At 32.5% G+C, this 27,444-nt stretch overlaps 1 protein-coding gene across 1 annotated transcript in view; it reads right to left on the reverse strand.

Moving 5' to 3' along the window:
• LOC106639926 (nuclear RNA export factor 1) overlaps positions 1-27,444 on the reverse strand; it is a 126,947-nt gene that overhangs the window by 29,061 nt on the left and 70,442 nt on the right. Inside the window, exons 3-4 of the mRNA XM_014353762.2 lie at positions 13,397-13,483; positions 13,076-13,322 (exon numbers count right to left, since the gene is read on the reverse strand). Coding sequence (XP_014209248.2) covers positions 13,076-13,322; positions 13,397-13,483 — 334 coding nt within the window. The remainder of the gene's footprint in view (positions 1-13,075; positions 13,323-13,396; positions 13,484-27,444) is intronic.

Raw genomic sequence — 27,444 nt, forward strand, 5'->3', positions numbered from 1 at the left:
CCCAACGCCTGGCATCGGGTCCGCTAATCCCTAGCTATAGCCCTAACACTGTTTCGCATTCACCCAGGCCCGAAAATCTGTGGGGCAAGGAAAAAACCCTGGAATCACTCTAAAGGACAATTCCACGGAAAAACCCGCCCCGAAACAGCCGGGGTTAGATAGGAACTTTTTCCGATGAAAACAGTTTTTGAAAAAATCTGCATTTACCGGGAATCGAACCCACGACCCCTAGAACTGCATTGTATCAGTAATAAGCATGCTTACCGCTGAGCCAATGCCGCTCACCTTCTGTCTAATTTTGTTGCTCTGCTATCCACAAAAAAATTTTTTTTCTATTAACTTCTCTTTACTTTATTAATAGTTTTTTTATGATTCATTTACTCAGTATTTTTATTCTGCCAAGTTTTTTTTTCTTATTCTTGGCTTTTTTTTTTTTTTTTTTTTTTTTTGTAACTTTTACTGTGCTACCGGTTTTTTGAATTTTTTACTGTCTTTAGTGACATTGTTTCTGGCATGAGCGCTTGTTTTGTCTACTACTTTAACATTTATACTTTCTTAACTTTTATCGACCGTACATAAAGTAGCTATTTATCTTATTTGCAGCATGTAAATTAGGTATTTTCTTCACCAAGACTTTTATTTTTCTGTCTTTCTTAATTTTGAAAAAATTGAGGTTATTTTAATAATTCAATTTAACTTCTTACCAAAAATCTTTTCTTTACTAATCACTTCTAGTGGTCTAGTATTTTTTTTACTGTTTTATTGATAACTGCTGTTTGTAAATTTAGAGTCTGCTATACTAATTTTTCAAGTTGACAGATATCTTTGTCAGCTTGACTTGCTTTCTTTTCTCTTCTACCACCTTTTTTTTCGTCCTAATCTCAGTTTGCTTTACTAGATTTATTACGTGTTAAAATTGTTTACTAATTAACACTACTTTAATACTTCCGAAATGATTATTACCCTACTTTATTTCTGAATAACTTAATTACTGTGCCTTGTGTATTCATATGTACCTTTTATGACATATTCATTTAAAACTCCCGGGGATTTCACTGTCTATCACTAGATATATATGACAGCTGTCATACTACCTTGTCAATCTTGTAATGTTACGAAATTTATTGAAATTGTACTTTTACTGACTATTTTTAACTACTTCTTATTAACTTATTTTTTCCTTTCTTTGCTGTCACTGGAATTATTCTCTTGAGTACTTTTATTCCTTTAAAATTTTGGACACCTAACAGCTGATCTTGATTTATTTTTTTTTAGGAAAAACATCTTTATTGTACGTGTATCTCTAAAGAAAAAGATCACTTAAATTGAGATTGCTGAGCCGAGTCAGAAATTTTTACCTACGTAAAAGAGGAATCTTATTTGAAAAAAAAAACCACGTGAGGGGTCTCGGGACCCTGGACAGAAGCAAAGCTGTTTTATATTATGAGTGGCAACGAATCATTATTTGACATCAATGCTTCCAGTAAAGTGAGTTGACACACTCATATACATGTTAAAACACACACACATGTATATATATATATATATATATATATATATATATATATATATATATATATATATATATATATATATATATATATATATATATATATCAAGTATCCAACAATTTATTAGCAAGTATAAAAGGAAAGATTATGTTCTAAAATAAAATATATGATATAATAAGAAATATTAAATATTAAACAACAAGATGAAGTTATGAGAAATAGTATACATATAAATGGTATATGCAGCTGTCCAAGCAGAAATTGTAAGTAGGCGATCAGTAAGGCCTACCTAGGCTGCCTCTCTAGCTTAATAAGGTACTGCGTTGGCAGTGTCAGGGGGCGTCTGGTAGGCCATAAGTCTACCCAAATCGACGTAATCTAACCACCTTTCAATTTATAAATATAGATATGTCCATCTAACAATACACATTGTATTATAACTAAACTGAAGTCATGCTTCATTTCGAACGAATTATATTTAATTTTTTTATAAATCAATTTTTATGTAAACGAATGTAAATGTAACCTTAAAAATGTCACTCACTGTTGATTGCATGGGTTAACACTTAAGTACTTTTAAGTAATAATCAAGTAATAAATACAAATGAACTGCTCACACTGCAGTTGACTTTTTCATACAAAAACATATTGACTCAATTGAGTGATAGATGACTTAAATTTATAGCAGACAGCTGAATTACAGTGTACAAACTGTTGCATATGAAAATTATATAACCTAAGTACGATTTTTAAATGGTTTTTATTGCAATTTTTTGAAGCAATAATAAAATCAATTCTAAAGCCAGTACTTTGAGAAACTTTGTTTAGTTGACAACAAATATATTGTCGAATGATTTTGTCCGTCTCATGTTTATAGAAATACTCATTAATTGTTTAAATAGGACTAAATATAAACACTTTTGACTTGTGTACCTATATATTATTAAACGCTATAATGGATACACTGCAACTATACCTGATATAACTATACATACAACTCGTAAGGTAAGATAAAGGTAGGTTATGTAGGCTGCCTAATAAGTACTTCACGTACGCCCATTACTTATCGAAAAAAGTAATTTACACCTGATAGCTACTTTAGACTCATAATCACTTTTCAATTTAAAAAAATCTCAAAAACACAATAAAACAAATAAAAAAACCATACTATTTATGTCCTCTCCAGCTAATGAGAAAGCTGTTTATGTATTTGAGACGTCACGAAGGTCTTGACCAATAGAAAACGTTCTGGGTCTGCGGAATAAAATTCAATCAATTGGAACTTTAACAATTATTTTTTTAATGAAAATAGCATCAAAAAACTTTGGGAAAAAGAATTATAATAAAAATCAGGGCTCTAGATTTGTAAAATAATTAATTTCAAATTCATGAGAAATGCTAATTGTAGATGTAAGTAATATTTTTAGAATAAAAAACTGTCAGAGTAGATAGCGTAACACTTGACGTAGATACTCGTATTAAAAATGAAGCTATTGCCAGGGGTTTGAAAAAAATTTACAAATAAATTTACAAAAAACGTACTCAAACGCTTTGGCTCTCGTAAAAACTCCTGAACTTCCTTAAAACTGTTCAGCTGCATAAGCAGACCACTTGCAGCTTTTTAACGCTAATGCTTGAGGCAATGAAGAAATAAACTTATTTAGAAAATCATCAAATGTATGAACTTATAAAAAAAAGAGGTCAACTTCACTGATTAAAAATTTTTCTAACACGATTGCTCTTACTATCCTTTACTGCTGATGCTTGTAAATAGACACTTGCACAGCAGCAGAAGATCTTCATTAATAAATAGTACACTTCAAAAATAATTTCTGACGTTCTTTTATGTAACTTATCATACTTGGTCAACCGAAAAATTTTTAGCAACGGCGAACACCATTGGAATGAAAATTTTTTTCTTGGGGCCTGAATAGTTAATAGAAATGACTGGTATGCTGCGTTGCATGGTAAAATTGTTTTTTATGAATGCAGCTGATTGAAGTTGACTTTTTTATTTTTACAGTGACGTATACAGATAAAAACAGATTAATAAGAGATAAATCTTTGCTACGTAAACCCGTAAAATGTTACGGTTGCGCGAACATTGTAATAACGAAAATGTTTCGGCTAAAAAAATATTCGACATTTTTGCAACGTTTAAATTGCAAAATAGTTTTTTTCCGAAATATTGTTACAAATGCAAAAATTAAATTTTTTTTTTCTGTTCATACACAATATGCTTAAGGAGGCTTGGGAAAAAAGTTCAAAATGAAGAAACGTGGCACAAAAAATGTATGTTATATTTAAGTATATTAGGAGTGCACTAAAATTATTTCAGATTGTTTACCAGTGGAAATTTTCGAGAAAAAAATTATAAAATATTGACAGTTGAACACGATCTCTTATGAGAGAACAAGGTTAGGTTTGCCTTCTAATTGAAATTGAGGTATATTTTAAATGTGTTGGGATAAAAAAAAACATTTTCATAGATACTTTGGTACATAAAGAAGATGCTCGACAAAAAAAATTAAGCCTTGCCAGTCATTTTTTAAAAATACAATCAGTCACAGTCGTACAGGTTTAAGTTAGTAGAGTGCAAGAGGAGGTGCACGGTAAAGGGGGCCCAGCTGCACAGGAAGAGGAGACTTCCCGTTCCTCGCCTCTCAGAGTGATACTCCCAAACTTTCTTAAACACACATGTTCACCGAATCCAATTAACAATAAAATTTAATTTACTTTTTCTAGAAAAAAAATACATATGTCAACCATATTTTTTAACTTTTTAGGCCAAAAAGACTCCAGAGTTTGAATACGTAACTAAGATATTCAATTATGATGATAATAAAAAAAAAATATTTTCCATAATTTATAAAATCTTAAAGGGCCCCTTGGTTGGTACGGTACCAAATGCCCAAGCTATCTTAACTCTTATAAGTTTTCTAGTAGGGAAAAAAGTCACCATGGCATATGATTAAAAATGTATTGGTTAATATTTAAAGATGACTTCGGAGAAATAGGCTACACGTTTATGTAATAGTGACTGCAGATTACAGAATATTATTGCGTATTAAGAAGATGATGAAAACCAAACAAAATTAAGTAGTGCGAGATCACTACAGTACGTTTCGCCTATACCACACAGCAACAACCATGCTATTGTATGGTTCTCATTTTGAAATTTGGATTTTTAAAACACGAAAAAAATAATCTACTCGATGTACCGACAGCATTTGAACGTTATTTTGTACACGGAAGATTGTTGTTACCAGAAAAACAGGTTCTATATGTTAGTACAAGTATTTTCGATACTCTGTACAAGAAAAATGTGTACTAGTACAGGTATATTTGGTACGGTAGTATACTTTAAAGTACCTTAGTGAGTTTAAATAAACCTTATACTTAGTACGTCAAAATCCGATACGTGGTACGGGTTTTTCCTGTACCAGTACAGAAAGTTAGTCGGTAGGACTGAGTGGGAGCATTCAGAATGTCAGTATATGTATACATATATATATATGTATATATATATATATATATATATATATATATATATATATATATATATACACATACGTAGCTGTAAAAGTTCAAGAGGTTAGGATTTCAGTACATCCACCACAACACAATATAAAGCTCAATACATTGATACGAATCCAACAAGATGTAATGATAAGTGCAGTAGGCACTTGTAGTCACTTTCCTGTTGCGTATAATAATTTGTTTTCACTCGCAAAGAACAATTTACATATTGAGCCAAAAAACAATGACAATCCCATACATGTATGCAAGTATGCATATATATATATATATACATACATATCTCCACTGTATATTATAAGCGCACGTACTATGCGCGGTAGACGGTACAGTAGAAAGCCATGCGCAATATACAAATTTAATAGACTATCCATGGTACAGAAAAATCCTGTAGCAAAGCTATTGAAAAACTTGTACTAGTATAGTTATAAAACCGACTAGTCACAGGTTTTTCGGTGATCCAGATAAGTATGTCAAAATGTGAGACTGGTTGCAGAAATCTCAAGACCTGTACGTTATTTTTCTATGCTCATCACTTTTGGTATAGCTTATTCTGGTAACAACAATCTTCCGTGTATACTTGATGCTAAACTACAATTGAAGAAGAAAATCGAGGCTCAACAGTATTTTTTACCATTATTTTCTGACTCAACATACAAAAAGTAATGATTCCAAGTTTTTTGCCAACTTTGCAGACACAAATATGTTTCAGACCTATGACGTTAGTAGCACGTTTGAAGTAAAGCCATATATATACACATATCGATGATGTCCAGGCCCACCCCTCATTCGTTACGCGGTGTCCTGTTCACCTCTAACCAAGCGAGTCACGTGACCAGCGTGGAAACTGAAGAGATCACCGTGATGCACGTCTGTGAAGACGCTGGCCTCCTTTAGTTCATGCAGCAGTTTTGGCTAGTCAAAGCTCTTTGTACCAGAGATTAAGAAAGAGGATCTCCAATACAAGAAGCACTTCATCAAAACTCACTTACGATCCTCGTACAGTCGATTTGTAGTCAAACTTCCTTTTAAGAGTCAGACTGTTGACACTCTTTACACCCAAAAGCTCTTGTACTACAGCTCTTTCGATGTTTCGTCAACAAGAAATAAGATTTAGAGTCAACCCTCCCTTGCTTGAGACTTACAAAGCCTTTAAGCTGAGTACCTAGCTCTCGGTCACATGCGTGAGGTATTTTCTTCCGCATCACGGGGTCTTAAAGGGTGATCACTCTCCACCTAAGTTGCGCGTAGTGTTTAATAGTTTTGCTAGAAGCAGAAAAGGGCTATTGTTAAACTTTCTACTCCACACAGACCCAAATCTTTTGTTAAGTCTATTCGAATTAATTCTCAAGTGGCGGTTTTACAAGTTTGTCTTAAACTCTGACATGGAAAAAATGTTCCAACGGAATCCAGTTCATGAAAATAGGCCTCCAAAATTCTACGCGAAGAATTTCACGAAGATGACTGCTTCTCCAGTAGTCACTAGATGGAGGAGATTTCAGGAAAATGTAAGGAGCGCGTAGAACTGGCGCGGTTAGGTGGTTTTCCTTTGCGAGAATGGTCCTTTAGCTCACCGCAAACTTTGGTGAACGTCCCTTCTAATCATCGCATTGACCAACCAAAAACCCTGTGGGAAAATGCAGAGACTGTTTCTGTCCTTGGACTATCTTGGGACCCCAAGACCGATAAATTTGCGTTCAGGCTTACAATTGATGAAAAAAACTGTTCGGTTTTTCGATCCCATGGGCTGGTTTTCGCCAACAATGTAAGCTTCTACAATTTTACTACAACCTCTGTGGCTTCTCAAGATTCTGTGGGATGAGCCTCTACCAGCGTCAGTTGTTGACAGGTGCAGAGTTGGCTAAGTGAGATCCCTTGGATCAATAAATAAAGAATTTCTCGTTGGAACTATTACTCCCTTAGTACCCAACTTGAAATCCATAGATTCGCTGATGCCTTGAAGTCAGCCTACGCCACTGTCGTCTATGTTCACCTCGTCAATAGTTCCAATGTTCAGGGGTTACTCCAAATAGCCAAGACTCTAGTCACGCTCTAAAAGATGCTAAGCATCCATCGGCTTGAGTTGTGTGTCGCTTATCTGCTGGCTAAGGTCATTGAACACTCCGTTGACAGCTGCCCCTGTGATGGAACTCGTATCCACTTGTGGACGGATTCTCTTAACGTCCTCCACTGGCTTAACACTTTACCATCTAAGTGGCCGGTCTTCGTAACAAACAGATGTTTCGACATTCACAATTGAGTAACCAGAGACAAGTAGCACCACATTACGTCTAAATAAAATCCAACTGACTTGGCTTTTCAAGTCGTCTTTCCTAGTCAGCTGATTGACAAGCATCTGTGGTTCGATGACCCAAATTTATTACATGAGACTGATCTTCAGTACCCTGACCTGGCGGTGGCGGTCATAGAGCTATCTCCGTCGTTCAACCTTGTAGCAAGCTGATCAGTAAAATAGCATTTTTCATTAGTAAATACTCTTCTTAATCGTTGCTCGCGTTGGTTACGTCTGGCACAAGTGACATCCTTTGTCATGCTTTTTTCTTTTCGATGTCTTAGCCAATTGAGAAAGTCATGTCCATTAATTTCTATACAGTCCACCAATCTAAGTTTTGGTCAGCGTGAAGCATTCGCTTAATCTAAGTATTTGACGCTAAGTATTGCTGAGGTAGAAATGGCCACCTTGTTCTTGATTCTTGGTCATCAACGGCGTCACATCGCGCCTGATTTTGAAGTAATTAAACGCAATGTTGATGTCCCAATCGATCAGAGAGAGCTTCTTCCTACCTCAAGCTAATTGCGTAAGCTCACTTCCATCCTCTATGAAGCTATCTTGGTGCCAGGTTTCAATTTAGACCTTGCGATAAGCCTGGTACCAGGCGCGATTCTGATCTCAATCTCTTGCTACCAACTGGTAAACTTGATTACCTGCGAGGTGCTTTCCACTACGGCAGTATAAAGTTGTGGAATAACTTACTCATATATGTGCGCGAGATGTACCAGCGGCCGTATTTCAGGCAGGCACTATATGTCCACTATACTGATATGTTGCGAAACTGCGATTAATTGTTGCTTCAACTGCAAATGAGCTTGTTCTTAATTACTATTTTTTACTCTTTCTATATTTCCTTGGTATATATTTGTTCTATCATATATTATATTAAACTTTCGATCGCTATAGGGCGCGCAAAATTTAGCCCTGTAACAACTTTACTAGCAGTTAATTGTTAAATTACTTCTATACTGCTTAGGCTACACAGGAACACTAGGCCTTGCTCCGTGAATCTTTAGCCATATCAATAAATAAACTGTAAACTCTATGAAGGATTATTACAAGTTGGAGACAGGTTCAGTAATGCCTTGCTAGATTAACTAACAGGTTAAGTAATGCCTTGATAGACTCTGATGCTAAGCACCTTCTGATCTTATTTTGCAGTGATCCTCTCACTGTACTCTTATTCGAGCGCTATCATCTTCTCACTTTTTATGGTGGTACCCAAGTTACATTGACTGCTCTTTGTCAGAAGTACTGGATTCTCAATAATCGCCAGATTGTAAGTTCCATGATAGCTCACACTCCGATCGGTTGCGATATTCTGCTTGGCCTCAAACACAGTTAATACCTGACCTACCGAGAGTACGAGTGTTAATCACAGGCATGGATTACGCCGATCCCTTTTCTATTCATCTGGAAAAGCACCACGGGAAAGGGACCCTTAAGGGCTACGTTGCAGTCTTTAACTGCATGGTCACGAGAGCTGTGCATTTGGAGGTCGCCGAGGATTACTCTGCTGACTCTTTTATAGTAGCTTTTTAGCGTTTTACATCTCGTCGTGGTCGCTGCTCTGACCTGTATAATGATCGGGGCACCAACTTTGTGGAAACTGATTGGGAGTTAAATAAAATGTTGAGATTGTTGCAAGAGCATTTTTTTCTTCAATTCTTTGTGCGCCCTTGGCATGCAATAGCATTTCATCTTTCCATCAGCTTCCTACTTTGGAGGCTTATGGGAAGCTACTGTCAAGTCGACTTAATGTCAACTCTAGAGAACAATCGGAGACCAGGTCCTTACTTTTGTCAAATTTTCTACATTGCTATGCACGATCGAGTTATGTCTAAACTCAAGGCCTCTAGCTCCCTTGACTAGCGACCCCTCCAATTTGAGTCTTCTAACTCCATCTTATTTTTTGATGTTTTAACTATCTTATTTGATCTCAGAGCCGAACTTCACTTCCAAGGAAATATCGCCACTGCACCAATGGAAGCTACTGTCCCAAACCGTACACTGTTTTTGGAACAGATGATCCGCGGAGTATCTCAGTTCTCTCCACACTATGAAAAAGTGAGTTTTTTTAAACGTCCGATACAATAAGGAGATCTAGTCTTGGTAAAAAATGAATCTACTCCTCTCGGTAAATGGCCTCTTGTGAGAGTTGCCGATGTCTTCAAAGATCCAAAGGCGAGGGTGTGAGTCATAAATGTTAAAACTTAAGATACTCTTTTAACCAGACCTATCCATAAATTATTACTACGCACCGTCTCCAAGATCGAATCAGAAGGTACTTTTTAAGTCTCTCGTAACGGTCAAAAAGGTGCAATTTTGCGGTCTCACCTCACCTTACCTTAATCAATAAGATCGATAAGATTTGAATTCATCAAGTGACACAAAAATCCAATTCTATTTTTGTTTTTCAAATAGTAATAGTTACGCGCTATTTAGTGCACCCATGTTTATCTTTTCCCTGCACCTTTGCCCTATTCAGTACAGGATCGTACCTCCTAGGACCTATCCAGCACAAACTAACAATCAATCTAAATATTTGTTACTTTAATAAGAACAACATAGTTGAGTGTTTTGAATGAAATGGTTAACTGTATTTTTAGTTGCTTACGATAAAATTGTAAAGAATGAAGTATGTCAGTTTTTTTTATTGATTTCATTCTTTTGCGAGCCAAAATTTTTTTAGATAATATTTTTAAAAAAAAAACGTTTTTGTATATTCGTAATCAAATATTATAGTTAATTATCATCAAGTTTTCTACGATAAAGATGTAACAAATAAAACATGTTAGTTCTCTATTGATTTTATGACTGATATCCAACAATTTCATAGATACATTTCGGCATGACTCTTTTATTTGTGCATATTTTTATGAACTTTGAAGTTGACATTGTTGTTTGAAAACTTGAGTTCAGTAAGGTGAAGCTTGAGGCTTATAAAAAAGTATAATTTATTCACGAAGATTAAAATTTTTGAAAAATACATCTCATCTAGCAAGGATTTCTCTATTTGATATATGGGACTAGCACATTAGTACGCCTACTATATCACAGAAAGCCAATATCTGGGTATAAGCGGCGTATACAAGCATTATAAGACTTTTAAAATAGTTTTAGTGCGAATGTTTCGATAGAATTCGAGCGTCAACTCTGGATTAAAAAAACAAATTAATAAACATTCTACGTTCACTTTCTAAGATTAAATGAAGTTATTTAAAAGTGTCTTTTACCCTTAAAACTGTTTGTGTTTATATGTGATGGAAACAATAAATTTTTTTAAATTTTGTTAAAATTTATGGTGTGATTAAAGCCTAATAATCCTAGATTGACTGAAAAATAATGAAACATTTACTTGTCAATAGCCAATTAGCTGCATGACTGATTAACTTGTAATTTTCAAAGTGTTACTTTTATATTAAAAACAACTACAAATGGTACCATTTACAAAGTAACGTGCTATTAACATCTGATGTAGAAGAGTGAATAGCAGGAGAAGCTGAAGATGTGAAAGACTTCTTATGTTTTATGAAGAAATAAAAAATTCATTCAAATTTGATAGTTAACTTTCTTTCATTTCATGTGATAAAAATTTGAATAATAAAAAATTGGTAGTGTCAAAAAAACTAAATTTCGTTTGGTTTAAATTTCCTTCGATATCCACGCTTACTCTCATTTTAAACAATTAGAAGCATATCACCAAGATAAAAAAATGTAAAAAAATGTAAAAAACTGTTTTTAACGGTAAATAGGAAAACCAAACATTTGAGGAAACGTTAAAAATGCACGTTGAAAAGACCGATCACATGAGTTTTTTTGAGCTTCGATTGGACTAGTAGTTTTTGTGTAATTGCATGAACTGCGTTTTTTGACTATTTTTTTGAAAATCTATAACTTGCATTCTATTACATATTAAAACTCAAAGTTTTGACGTCATACGTATATTATAGGTCTTAATATAGATGCCAAATTTTTTCGACATTGATTTGAAACTTTTTGAACAACTTTGAAGTAACTGAAAAAAGCCCTTTGAAAAAATGATTATGCAAAAGATTCGGACCAATGAGCATAAGTTTTTTAAAAGTGTTTTTGTTCATCAGGAGTTTTCCTACACCATCCTAAAATGCCATTCATCGTGAATCATCCTATAAAACGCATGTTATGGATTAAAAAAAAAAAAAAAAATTCCTTCGACCGATCGGTGCTCAAAAAAACATATTTGATTGATCTCTTCTTGAACATTTTTACCAGCAAAACATTTTTTTCATCGAATGTTTAGTTTTTTTATTAACCTGAAAAACCGTTTCTTCCGTTTATTGATTTTTTTTAATGATGCACAGGATTCCGATGCATGTTCAAATTTAATATAGGATTTGTATTGTTACTATCTATTAAAAAAACAATTGAAAATAGGCATTCGAAATTCATGAAATTTTGAGGCTACGCATCACATGATTCTATCCAACTATTAGTAAACTATTAGTAAAGTATTAATATCCAAATGACGTACAACCCCTGCAAACTTTTTCACTGCGATTTCCAGATCAAATTAATTCAACATTCCAGATTTCGCATTTAGCAATGTTATTATATTGTGTAAAAGAAATTCTGTTTTATTACAAAGACAGTAAAAATAAAAATTTTTTGTTTAAAAATCAAACGTTATTGGAAACTAAAAAAAAATGATTTAAGAATTAAGAATTTTAACTTTGACGTTTTATGTAATATAATGAAAAGGGGGAGAGTCAAGTCAGAACTTATGATCTTGTTACGTTGGGAAAAAGAAGGAGTCGATGATCAGTAATTTTTCATTACGTATACTATAAATAGTCGTTAAGATCACACAAATGTTTGTTATAAAACATAGTTAGGATAAACCACGACGTAATTAAGAAAATACGAAGTAAAGGATGTTGAGTCTTTTGGTTGAATGAATTAGCTGAAACGTCGGTAATTTTTCATAAAATTCAGACTAGCTCGAAAAAAATATGTTGTAGAAATACCAATTGATTGTAATAAAATCGAACAAATATTTTTTGCTTTCCTTAAATAAAAATTCGTTTAATTAAAGTAAAGATGCAGTATTTCAGCTATCCTCAAACTACTCCTCTTCCCCACGACGAACAGTGGTAACTAAAAAATCATGCAGTCTATTAGAGTAAAATTTATTATAAATTTTTGAGATTTTTGTTACTTGGAACAAAATGATTAATGAAAATAATATTTCTGAGAATTGGAATGATAAAAAAAGTAATATACATAAGAAGTAAGAATAAAAGTTAAAACCAAAATTATAAAAAAATTACTCTAATAAAAATGGTAAACATAACTATATGCGTACAATCTCAAGGCTAAAAAACAAAGAGAAGATTCGTGATAGTTTGAGGAAAGCAACAATTAATAAACAGAAGTCATAAATATTAGAAACTATAAGAAAATGTTAAAATACACCCTTAAAAATATTAAGCATAAGTTTGTGAAAACTATCAATAAATGATACTTTATCAAAGAAATTATATTTAAAAACTAATCTCTAAAGATGGATTTATAAATTTATCTAATCATTCATGTATGTGCAGCCTTAACTGCTGCGTAATCTCGACTTTTTTAAATATGCATGTTATCCTTGGAATCTTAAATAAGTTAAATACGATTTGTGTATACGCTGAAATTCTTTAATTGTGTTACCAGGATAATTTTTGATCTTGAAAAAGAAAATGATTAAATATACCAGGATCATGATAGAACTTAGACAAGTTCAAAGCGTTTGTTTCTTGTACATATCTTTTGTTCATGGCTTGTTTTAACCTATCTTTGAGAGCATCATTAATTTCTAAAGGTGGGCTTCCTGTTTGCTTGACTTTGAAATACATTTTGAAACCATCATTAGTTGTGATTCTATTGCTGCAGTCAGCTATTTTTAATGCAGCTTTTTGATCATCAACAAAAAAACTGGCATCAATTCCATCGATTCTATACTAAAAAAAAAAAAAAAAGACTTGGTAAAGCTTTTTGAAACATCATGAATTAAAAAAATACAACTAGAACTTACCATTATAGGTGTAAAGGTGAATGGTGCTATGCAACTGTTCAAATTACCAATTACAAATTCCTTTGTGTACTTTTGTCCTCGTGGTATCTGAAAAAATTCAATATATCTTTGAACTGCACCTGTTCTTAGTATAACTCTTTGACAAAAAGTTCTAATGAGAGAAAAAACTTTATTGTTCTACAAGACTTTATGGAGTAAGGGATAAAATAAACCGTATCAAGTTTTTTTTTCTTTTTTTTTTTAAATAAATGTGTACAGTAAGTTGAAGGCTTAACACAAAGATTAAATAAAAAATTAGAAGATAAAACGAAATATCACAGTCTAAAGAATAAAATCTGTTAAAAATCAAAAAGTGGATGGGGAGTTTTACTGTAAGATACTTTTACTGTAAGATACTTTAATTCAAAGACAAGTTAAAACTAATTAAAACCAATCGACAGTCACTAACAATTTTTGACTAGGAGATACAGCATCGAATATGGTTTGTATATAGGATCCTTTTTAATATTATAAAATTAGCTTTAAATCTACTGAAATTTTGGGAAGTAAATAGTAGCATGAAAAAATTACTATCCCTAGTTTTTTGTGTTTATAACAAATTGTACTACTTACAAACACCTAAAAAGTTCAGCAAAGCCCCCCCCCCCCCAAAAAAAGTGACCAAAACAGGTGTTTTGCTCCTAGAGAAAAAAATAAGAATCGTACAAAATAAAGTAAAATAGAAAAAAGTTCCGCAATTCTAAGACAAAAAAATAAAAGCCACATTAAGCTCCAACCGGTTAAGCCATTTTAGCTAAAAAATTATGAAATACTGTCATTTTTGGCGAATTTTTGAATTTCAATAACTCGCTGTCTAATTAATATTTAGAGCTCAAACTTATACCCAAAGTGAGTAATCATAGTCCTTAACATATGCACCAAATTTCAGCAAAATCGGTTGTAAACTTTTTGCGAACCGCTTAGAAAACTAAAAAAAGGTCCTTTCGTAAAACGGCCATAAAAAAAGATTTGGCGCCGTCACCCTACTCCCAAGCCAAGTGAGCCGAGCACCAAGAACCGCTTTTTTAAGTATGTCAGTTTAGCTACAACCACTAATTTATTATTTTTCCTCATCATAATTTTTATGAACTATAGGACAAGCTCTGGAAGTCATCAATGCGACTTCAAGATTTATCTCTTACGGAGTTTCGATAGCTAAGACGGTTAAGGTTTATGCCACTGCTCGTTTTGTTTTGCTATCTAAGGATCGATTCAAACTGTCGGCAGATTTTTTTTCTTTTTAATGTGATTTATGATTCTGGTTTAATTTTTTCTTATTTAAATTTGTAATAATGTTACAAACACTTTTTTCCTACACGTCGAAATAAATGAATTATACATACTAATTCCATTAAATAATTTGGTAAGTTGGTACTTCTCGTTGGCAATGCCATTTCATGATTCCATAATAATAAAATAATTTCTTAGGATGTATTTATCTCTTACGTTGGATATTAATAATTTCTTGGGAGTTTTATAATGTAAGAATTATACTTATATCCTAAGAAATTATATTATTATTATGAAATTATGAAATGACCTTGCCAACGAAAAGGACCAACTTACCAAACTATTTAATAGAATTAGTATTTATAACTTATTTATTTCAACGTGTAGGAAAAAAGTGTTTCTAACATTATTTATAAATTTAAATAAAATATGAATAAAAAAAATAAAACCAGAATGAAAAATCACATTAAAAAGAAAAAAAATCTGCCAACAGTTTGAACCGATCCTTAGATAGCAAAACAATACGAGCAGTGGCATAAACCTTAACCATCTTAGCTATCGAAACTCCGTAAGAGATAAATCTTGAAGTCGCATTGATGACCTCCAGAGCTTGTCCTACAGTTCATAAAAATTATGATGAGGAAAAATAATAAATTAGTGGTTGTAGCTAAACTGACATACTTAAAAAAGCGGTTCTTGGTGCTCGGCTCACTTGGCTTGGGAGTAGGGTTACGGCGCCAAATCTTTTTTTATGGCCGTTTTAAGAAAGGACCTTTTTTTAGTTTTCTTAGCGGTTCGCAAAAAGTTTACAACCGATCTTGCTGATATTTGGTGCATATGTTAAGGACTATGATTACTCACTTTGTGTGTAAACTTGAGCTCTAAATATTAATTAGGAAGCGAGTTATTGAATTACAATAAGTAGCCAGAAATGACAGTATTTCGTAATTTTTTAGCTAAAATGGCTTAACCGATTGGAGCCTAATGTGGCTTTTATTTTTTGTCTTAGAATTACGGAACTTTTTTGTATTTTACTTTTTTTTGTACGATTCTTATTTTTTTCTCTAGAAGCAAAAAACCTGTTTTGGCCACTTTGACCTTTTTTTTTTGGGGGGGGGGGGGGTCCTTTGCTGAACTTTTGAGATGTTTGTAAATAGTAAAATTTGTTATAAACACAAAAAACTAGGGATAAGAACTTTTTCATGCTATTAATAATTTCCCGATCTAAAAAGCTAATTCTATTAAACTATTTAATATTTGTTTTTGGTTTATTCGTATGAGGTTCTATGACTAAGTTATTTAACTCTTATTTTGCTTTATACTTTCAAAATATTTCCATTCGTAAATAAGGTGATTTTTCGAGTTCAGCTACATTTGTGGGAATGTAATACTACCCGATTCAAGATAATGCATTACAACATGATGTTTTTACTCAGTTTTCTTTTAGATATAAAATTATGATTGTTCTATACGCAAAAAACAATGAGTGTGTGAGCATGTGTGACAAGTGTATGTACAACGTTAGAGATTTTATTAGAGTAGGATATTTTTTTGAAATCATTGGAAGATTCGATAAAAGCTGGCAGTCTCACAAAGGCTGCAACCTGGGGGCACATCGTACCATGGCTGTACTCTGGACTTGTCTTACTTACATTATATAACTGTTTATTTATTTAATACTTAAGTAATTATAGAAATCGTACTCAATTACCGAACATACTAATTCTAGAAATAATTACACCACCTTTGATGCATACATTGCTGTAGGTTATTAAAAATATCATATCAGAAAAGGTTTACTTCATTTGTATATTATCTGTTATAGAAGTATAACTTTGGATACTCAGGCACCCATTGACTTCTGGTTTTTTTATTAAATCATATAAAAATGTACATAATTGTTGCTTGAGATACTGATAGATGTGAAAACTTAAAAACAAACTTATATTAATTATTATTTATAATTAAAAATAATACCATATTAATTTTTGATGCTACAATAATTCAAAGAAAACAGAAAAAAATATAGCATCTTTTTAGTTTAAGCTTTTACTTTTCCTAACAGTCCTCAGAGATGGCCCGTTTTTTCCCCTAATCAAGCAATAAAATAAATAAATACACACGCGCGCGCGCATTGAGGAGAAAGATCTTATGAAGATCTTATCGAAAAATAGGACGAGCACAGAAAGAGATATTCATTAAATAATTATTTTATAAGACATTAAGTTTCAACAGAGACATATCGACGCTCCAGACGAAGACTATGCCTTTTTTGTTCCCGGTCAAAAACTATACGTTTTCGATGTTCTGGGCGAGAAGACTTCACCCTTTTTTCTAGTCTAGACGAAAACCAGGCCTATTTTGGTGCCAGACAAAGACTATGCCCTTTTTTTTGTGTCCGGGCGAATAATATGCCTTTTTCTCAAGAGGCTCAAAGGACTAAGCCCAGACAAAACTCATTCTTTTTTTTTTGGTCCTGGATGACGATAATGCTTTTTTTCGAATCCAGATAAAATTTTCTTAGTATATTTTTGAAGTTATAGTTTTATAGGTGCGTAATGCGCGAGAATAAATGAACGATTTTTAATTGATGACCTTGAGAAAATGTGTAACGGAAGTGGATTTTTGTACCTCCCTCTCCCTTCGTTAATTTTTTTAGTTAAATAATTTTTTTTCATCTTAGAAATAAGTATATTTTGAAAGAGCAGCTTTCTTATACATTAATAATTATTTAGTTATTCATTATTCATTTGTCACTTTTACAAAAAAATAAAATTATTAGCAGATTTAACTTAAATTAACAAGGTTAAAGTAAAAGCGAAATACAATGTCTCATGTTTCGAGCACTCATCCAAGTGATTTTTTATAACTAATTTCCTAGCGTTCATTTTTTACAATCTACTTATTTACAATAACAATTATTATTTGCAACTTTGGGGCATTCAGAGTTAAGGAAAATTTTTGGCATCACAATTTATAATATTATAGTGATAATTGACTGTTTTATCAAAAGGCAAAGCTAGTAACTCTTATCATATAAATATTCCCGCACCCATTTTGCACATAGCTTAAGTTTATTACATATAAAATACTAATACATCGTTTCAGTAACGCCGGACTTGAGAAAAATTTATGTCATCATAATAACTCCAATTGTTTTTATCGAATAAAGTATTCTGTTCAAGAAACAAAATAAAACTCGAAATTTTTTTATTTTCCCACGCTGAAATCTCATGTAACATTAGCTTATGTTATAAACAGGGACACCTAACAGTGCTCCACATCGGTATGTATACCATCAAATAACATAAAATGTGATTTAATAGTTTCAGAGAGTAATAAGCGTTAGTTGGTTCAGGGGCTATATTTACATGAGTAGAATCTTGATTTTCTACGTATCGTTCTATGACTATTGCAATATTTTTAAAATATTTAATAAATGGAGAATTTTTGTGTATAACATCACTTTTTTCATTTTTATGCAGTTCTTTTTCAGCCTTTGTTTCTTCATATAAATTTTCGAATTCGTGTAGATTATTTATATGTTTTTTTATTTTTAGCAACACAGTTTACTAAAGCAACAATACTATTTTCAGCTGTCATTTCACTTTTTGACAATAGTATTGTGCAAAAGTGTTGAAAGCGTCCTCGTAATTAATCAAAGTTTCTACTGAGACATATCACACTAATACTTTCGAGAAACAAAGTTCAGTGCCTTTTTAATGTAGGAAATGTTTTTTCAATCGTTTTTGAAACTATTTTTATAAAATAAACATAGAAAATTTCAATAAAAATGATTTCTTTAGGGAGATGTTTTTGAAAATTTGTAAAATAATCGTACATAATCGATGAACAAGTATTGATTTTTATACCGTTCCACTGTTACAGAATAATAAGTATAGATAGCCACGACCAATCGATTGTAACAGCAGAAAATACAGGCCATTTGTTTAATACTGTCTCTACAAAAAGTTTACATCGCTTCAAAACTACACTCACACTGTCAATTGTATGATCGCACGTTACCCACCTTACTAACTCCACAAATTTCGAACAAACATGTTTTTGATATGAAGTTTTTTGTTTTGAGAAGTGTCAGAAATGTATGTAAAATTTTTAACAGAAAACATTTCATGCATACATTAGTTAAACATAAATATCTCTTTTACATATATATATTTTGTTTGTTTGTTTGTTTTTTTTTGTTACCGGATTACCGCGACAGCCAATTATCCTAGTCACCGGAGCCACCCACTCACCAGCTTTGTGTGGGGGTATATTTCCGCCCCTACTGACCATATCTATTAATTGATATCATACCTATAGTATACCATGAGCACAGTGTGAGTATCTCTGATGAAACACCTGGCCAGTTAAGTTGGCTCTCTTTGTACCAATGGTGCGTCGGGTCCAGTTGCTGATGTGTAGCCTCTTCTCCGAGAAGACCTGCCTGGCACCTGGCATCGGAGCCACTAATCCCTACCTATGGCCCTAACACTGTTTCGAATTTACCCAAGCCCGAAGACCTGTGGGCAAGGAAAAAACTTGGAATCGCTCTGAAGGAAAATTCCACAGAAAAACCCGACCCGAAACAGCAGGGGTTTCATAGGAACTTTTTTTGGTAAAACATGCTTACCACTAAGTTAACATTGCTCTTTACTGTTTAGTTTCATTAAATATTATTAATTAACAAAAAAAATTTTTTTTTACTAATTTACTTGTAAAAATTATATTTGTAGTAATAGAACATTGAATGAGAACATGAATAAATTTGTACTGAAATAATATGTACATAAAGTTTTTAAGTAATACGAAATTTTTAATGGCATATAAATTATTTTTTTATCGTACGATGTGCATCATCTAAATTGAAAACAAAAGGGTAAACTTTATAGAAACATTTGAAATATTGCAATTAAAAGGGAAAAATGGTTTTCATCTTATCATGGTAAATAGGGTTTCGAGCGAAGTCCACGGTTTAAATATTCTATAAAATTATTTGTTATTCTATGATTAAGCATGAAAATATCATGTCATATTGTTATACTTATTCAATAATGCAATTAATAAACTCATGAAGAATATAAGAAAAAAAATCAGTGCACCATAGCACCACCTTAAGGGTAGTAAAAACTACCGAAATTTAATTTTTTTTGTAGGGGAGCCGAATGGGCTGAAGTAGGGGTGGTGGAGGGGGGATATGTGGAATGACTATCCTAGATCACTGTATAATATAGGAAGATATTAATTTATTTTAATTTTCTTTAAGGCCAATGTCCTATCCTTTGGTTGATTTTTTATTAGAGGGGCCCTTTAGTCAATGTCAATTTTCTCTTTATATAAATAAAGCATTTACTTGCCTAGGCCTTCTTTTTAATTCGATGAAACTTTTTATGTCTAGGCAAATTTATTTTATTTTTCCACGAAAAGGTGTGTTTTCTATTTCACACAACCAACATTACTCATCCCTTATTCCTCACTTTTCATTTTGCTCATTAGTACAACGTAACGAACTTGACAACTTTTATTTAGATATATTTGTCAGCAAGAGAAGAACCTTTTTGATAGCTTCATTATGACAAACTTTTTTAATTTATTTGCTTATAATATTAGGGTTCTAATGTTTTTGAATAGGTTATTGCTAAATAATATTAAATTCTTTGTAATGTTCTGTATGTGAAAGAGGAACAATTAAAAGTCTATGAGCGTAACTTTGAAACGAAACTTACATGTAGGTACATGGATAAAGAGAAGAATTATAAATGATTATATATGCGTGAAAAGGTTTGTAATATTTACCGAATCAAAACGTTTATTATTTAAACGTTTATTAAAACACGTAGAAGTCGAACCACGTCACTCCTTGAAGAAGGTGCCCGGCTGTAGGCAGGTGCTAGGCTTTTCTTACCTCGAGAAAGACGTATCAAGCCACTGAGACGTCAATCTAATCTCAATACGTCATTAGTGCCTTATGGTGCGACAAAGACAACAAAATTTAACGTCTATAGTGAAGACGCTTTTTCTGGCAGCGCTGATTATAACTCATCACAAAAGGACAGGTACAGTTCTACTAAAACTGGAAGCAAAGTCATAAAACAAAAATCGTTTACTCAAAAAGTGGTAGAAAAGACTATATGTACAGACAACCAAGCAATCGTAGTTGATGCAATTGATAATACTTCTTATATGAAATATGTATATGAAATCGGAAACCACATTGATCAGCTAAAAATCAAATTCGCTTCACGCATAGCCAACCAACGAATATACATTTATTTAGATGGCGCGGAAACGGCTCAGGATTTATGTGAAAATGTGAAAAGCATAAAATTAAACAACTCTGTAGTCCAAATTTTCTATCTTAAATCTAAAACCAAAAGAATCGTTGTATTAAATATGAGACCATGCGTTTCCAACAGTTTACTTCTAGATGAACTACGTAAAATGGGAATAAAATCCGTTTCACACATCAACTATGTTAAAGCTGGTAGTATCAACTCAAAGTTTGCTCATATCTTCAGTTTTAGAAGACAGATTTACATTCAAGAGTTCAACCTCTATAAACTCAAGCCTAGTTTACTTATTTGCTGTAATGACACTGTCTTTTATGTTAATTTTTCTGCCGATAAATGCATTAAACATAGTTATGTACGTATTTTTACAGAAGTAAGAAAATCATACATCAACCATTTAGTCTTGGCGCTAGGAGGGGTTGGGCATGCAATTTTAGATCCCCTCAAGTACCTAACGTATTTATATGTTTTCGGGGTCGCTGATTCTGAATTTCGAGGGTACCAGGCCCAATTCTGGTCCCATTTCGAGCTAGGGCCCATTTTTGGCCCAAAATCGCTGTTTTTCGACTATTCACGGCAAAATTTTTAATTTTGCCTTCAAAACATTGTTTATATCAATAAAATGTTTTCTAAAATAGTTTTGTTATTTCTTACTTTTTTCCCTGCAAAAAAAACCGTACCAATAGGCCTTCTACTCCATTGCGATGCGTTATACACATAAGCTAAATACTTATTTTTAGAAATAGATTGATTATTAATTTGCTTGTACTTTTTGAAAATATTTATTCTCTCAAAGTAATAAATAAATTATTACTAAGAAGTTTATTTTATTGGTAAAAAAAAACATTATTTATTGTTGAAAAAGTAAATAAAAAACGCGAACAATTTTTTCACACAATTAAAATATAAAATTTAATATACTCAGACAACAATTTGTTTCGAAACAAAAGTCTTTCAATGATCCAACAAAATAAAATGGCTCAAAAAATAATAGAGTTAGCAAAAGAGCGAAATTTTAGTTTACGTCAATTATTTACGTTCGAGTTAATACCAAATAATTATTTGTTTACTGAAAGTGGTAGTATAAAAAAAGAAAAAAACAAAAGCGATCCTACAAAGGCATTAGAGGCAAAGGCAGAAATTGAATTTATTGCGAACATCCATGACCTTACAAGTTTTACCGTAGTTGTAGATGTTATGCTTGTATGTCGAAAATTACATTGGAAAAATATGAAAACGTTTAAAGATTTTTCAGTTGCTTTTTGCAATTCTATCTCTTCACAATCAAAAAAAGGAGTCCATTGAATTGACTTTATTTTTGACTCGTATTTTGAAAATTCTGTAAAATTTGGAGAGAGATTACGAAGATAAAAAAATGAAACGATAGACGTGCATAGTATTAATGAAAATGTACCTATGCCAAAACAAGAAAATTTATTTTGGGGATCCAACAAAAACAAAAAATGATTACAAGACTTTCTCCGGAATTACGTATTAGAGAACAGTACGGAATCTTGGCCAGGGATAGAAATAATATGTAGTGCAACAGATGAGAAACCTTGTGAAATCAATATTCCGTACGACTCTAATAAATTACAATCATTACAAAGATATGATGTCGAAGAAGCTGATTTTAAAATTATTTTTCATGTATACCAAACATGCACACAGATGGAAATCGCAAAATATTAGTTTTATCATCAGATACAGATGTGGTTGTTCTATTGTTATACTATTGAACGAAATTCGAAGAAAAAGGTTTGCAGGTAAAAATATTTTCATTTTCAAAATTTTTCATTTTTTGTTATACTTACACTCTACACGTATAAATACATGTTTATGTTAAGAACTTTGGATTCATGTGGGTGCCGCTGCGAAAAAAAGATTTTTACCCCTTCATACTTTGGCTAAAAAAGTCGGATATGAATTGTGCTCGGTACTTCCAGCTTTGCATCATCTCACTGGTGCAGATTATATCAGCAAAGTTGGCACCAAATATGGTGCTTCACAAGCTCACCCTGAAATGTTTCTCACCACTTTTGCTTAAGGTTTTTTATCATTTACGTATTTAAATACGGCATTTAAATTTAAGAACTATATTGTATTTTAAAATGATTTTTACATTTTTTTTGTAGGTGTATCTGATTTGGAAATAAATTTATCCGTCTATAAAGCTGAACAATATCTTTTACAAGTTATTATAAAGAATAATGTACGTACAATGTTTGACGATTTTAGATATTGGATGTATCACTTTACTAATATAGTTTCTATTCATGAACTCTCACCAACAAGTCAATCGATAAGATTGCATATTTGGAGAGCTCTGTATGTAACATACTCTCAAATTAATTTGTTGCAATCTGATGTCAGGAAATTAGATCCTTCTAATTTTGGTTATCTTAATGAAGAAAATAATTTAGTACCAGAAAAAATAAAAATATTATACCCATCCGTTGAAGACTTATCACCAAAATATAATTGTAAAAAATTCTCTACAAAACAATGCCCTTGTAGATCAGCTGGAATTTCTTGTATTTCATTTTGTGTATGTAAATTAACAAATACTTGTAAAAATATATTTGAGGTAATTTAACTATTTACATTTTCTTAAATTAATAAATGTATTAAAAACTTTTAATTTTTTAATATAATTCGACGGCCTAGACTAAGAAAAACTTAATTTAAAAGGTCCTGTTTAAAATAACATTGAAAAATATGAGTTAAGCTTTTCTTCACCTGGGTCGTTATCTGAGTAACATAACTACTATATAGCAACACTTATATTGGTCTTTTTGCTTTGCAGCCTAAATATTAATTCAACAAATAATTTATACATATCAAAACTATTTCAAAAAACATGTTATTAATGTAAACATAATATTTGAAAGGCAAAAATTAAAAATTTTGCCGTGAATAGTCGAAAAACAGCGATTTTTAGCCAAAAATGGGCCCTAGCTCGAAATGGGACCAGAATTGGGCCTGGTACCCTCGAAATTCAGAATCAGCGACCCCGAAAATGTATAAATACGTTAGGTACTTGAGGGGATCTAAAATTGCATGCTCAACCCCTCCTAGCGCCAGATCTAATTACTATAATGGTTGATAATTATTTACATGCTATTAAAATTCCTTAATTACTATTTTGCCAGCTATTGTAATGCCTTTTTATAGCAATTTTTCTTAAAAATTTTTCCCATAATGTTTACAAATTTCCTTGTGCTCCGGATGGTATGTGTGTAAATGTCGTCGTAAATGTGTTATCTAGTAATTTCTTAGGGTATTATCATGATTCAAAATTTTTTGAAAGACTTAAGATGAAACTATAATAGCAACACAAACTGCTGTTGATTTTTTTTTTGTATGTTTTTGTCACTATTATTTCGTTAATGTTTGTACTTATTAGCTATTCAAATTTTCTTCATACTTTTTGTCAGTTTTGATATGCTGATATCAAATATCGAAAAATAAGTATTTTTGCTGGTATGCCTAATGTATTTTAGTTTAATTTAGTCTCTTTAATCCTACACTGAAAAACTTGTACAGCCGTATCGTCAGTACAACACTGCTGAAACGGCAGTGATGGCCACAGCGTTCACTGTGCAGCGCCATCCTGCGGATATCGCAGGAGAGTCCTGCAGTTGTGGCAGTACGTACACAGCTAATTCATTAATCGAATTTCGGCAGTGTTGTACTGACAATACGGCTGTACAAGTTTTTCACTGTATTCCACAGCCTTACCAAAAAATATAGGTTAGAAAGCCGTTATAGCAAGTAAAACGAGGCATGTGTATCTCCAAATGCTCAAAATAAGATTTTTTTAGGCTCAGACTTCGAGAAACGGTCCTATTAGTGCAGTCTGTCTACGGATTCTGACCCTTCAGAGGAGATACAGTAAACAAAATACGTAAAAAATCGGAAATTTCTCGCAGAATTTGAAAAACTAAAACACAAACAACTGACGCACTGAAAACCCACAGTAACTGGGGCCCTGAGTGTGCCAAATACAGTTTTTTCCACTTTACTCTCTTCAGGCTCGTCAAATAAAAAAAAGTTTGAAACAAAAGTTGTAGAAAAAAGATCCTTGCAAGTACAATGTTAATAATGTATTAAAAATAAATTTGTAATTTGAAAAATAAAATCGTAATTCGCAAAAAACCGATGGAAAAGCATTTCTGTAAAAAGCCTATGTTTTTGGGAAAAAAAAATTTTTTTCTCGAAACTTAAGGAAAAAGTAGCTCTTACCTGACTTAAAAACCACGTTTTCGAAAAATTTGGAAATTTTTTCAACTTTTGGGAAAAATTGAATTTTTTAAAAAGATCTATACCTCATAGTTGCCTGCATTTTTATACTCATTTTTGGGCTTACATTTTCCTTAAAATATTGTAGTTATGTTGTTTATTATTGTGCGCTTTTTTAATTAATCGATAATTGGCAAAAAATGGGTTAAAAAATCAGGTATATTTAAAAAAATCTAAATAATGATTTTTCTTCAAGAAAATTTTTTTCTTTTTATTTTGGATACCAGTATCGAATAGCTAGAATGTTTAAAAAAATTAATAGCAAAGTAATTTTTATGCTCGATACTTTAGAGCCGAAATAATTCTTTTTTTTTTTTTTTGGAAAAAATCTAGTGCCCTAATCTTTGCATATTGAGGGCTGAAGTATTTAAAGGTTACAGTTTAATATGTGTACTTTAAATAAAAAAAGCACTAGTACAACAAATTCGCTACCTATTATTTGGAAACTTAATGGCAAGCGAAGCATACTTAGGGCCCACTTCTTCGCTGGCAGTACCTGTGTGCGGGAATAGAGGGACTGGTCATGGTGTGAAGACGCTGCGCATGCACATATATGTGTAAAAATTTTTTCTTTTATTATACATACCATCATAGCTTCAACTGCACATGGAGCCTTTAAATGATCATGTCTCTTGAGTGTTATATGTTTTAAAGAAATAATTTGGATAGAATTTTTAAGAATCATCAGGTAGATAACAATTTTTAAGCATTGCTCTTTTTTGTAAAAAATAAATATTTATTTGATATTTTACTTATGAAAAATTGTCAGTTAATTTACAAGTGTACGGTACTTAATTGATACGCAGCCTTTTAATCACAGGCCGGTCTACCCTCCCCCCCCTCGCCCCTCATTACTGGTGTAGACTTTGCTGTACAAAGCGAGTACGGAAAATTCGGCTTTACTTTCTATCTGATCATCATCATCATCATCGCTTGACTGCCTCGCGTAACTCCAGATGCTCCGGATCTGCCATCGTCCCCTGCTTCGAGTTTGCCACCTGATGCAGCTCCTCCACCTGTTTACTCTTGTCCAACATTTTTTCAAGCAATCTATGATAAGAAGAGCTATATGTAATTGCAGGAAAAAACAAATAGCACAGTCAAACGTGTCATACACCACGGAAGGAATAAAATTTTACTACACTTGACCCCCAACGAGTGATGCAATAAAAGCCGACACATACGCAGGTAAAATACAATTTGCCATGCACATATGTATCTATATATAATCTGTACGTGTACCAGCTGCGCCACAGGCGAGGATCTCTGTTTTGTCTGTCTCTCTTCCTCTATCTCCCTCACTCTTGCATGCGCACAATAGTGCGTCGCAATTATTCTATATATATATATATATATATATATGTATGTATGTATATATAGCTTTTCTCTATCTTTATATGTAAAGTAGACAGTCGATACAAAAAATCACCAGCGCAAGCGAACGGATTCATAGTCGAGCGGTAACCCATACAACCACCAATCGCGGCCAACTCTGCTTAACTTTTTAGATCGACGAGACTGTAACTCTACCGCTGCACCACCATGTCGGAAGTATACCTACTGCTGCATGGTGGAAATCATAATGTGGCTGTAATACGGGCTAAACTGGGCCTCTGTTACAGCTAAGGTACTGTCAGGTAAATAATGTCTGACACAAAACATAGCTTGATCTATTTGGAGTCTTCGAAAAACATAGTAAAAATCGTTCTCCTTTCCTATTTATCTTGTCGTATGTACATATGAAGATAAAAACGTACATAAAATATTAAATATGTATAATACGATAACTCAACTTTTGAAAATAAGAAAAAAACACTGTATCTCGAACAGGAAGCAAAATTGGCTAAAAATAACAATTTCTACGGGTTTTCTAAAGACGATCTACATTATCCAGGTGCACAAATAGAGAGGGGTTAGACTATGAACAAACATAACCTCAGTTTTTTGATTTTTCGACTGTATCTTGAAAATTTATTTCACTTATTTTACTTTTATGGTATCCAAAACTTAAAATTTTTATTTGTCAGATACAAAGATTCTAACAGGAATTTATTGTACACATATGATGTCATATCGAATGTACGAATATTAATTTTAAATAAAAGAAATTTTTTTCCCACGTAATGGAACAGAAGTACTTTTTTTCGGCGCAGTATAGTGGAAATATTTGTTTCATTCTGCATC

The sequence above is a fragment of the Copidosoma floridanum genome, unplaced genomic scaffold (genome assembly GCF_036245765.1).
Source record: "Copidosoma floridanum isolate Cflo_tuat_1 unplaced genomic scaffold, Cflo_Japanese_pri ptg000002l, whole genome shotgun sequence".
NCBI classification, from domain to species: Eukaryota; Metazoa; Arthropoda; class Insecta; order Hymenoptera; family Encyrtidae; genus Copidosoma; species Copidosoma floridanum.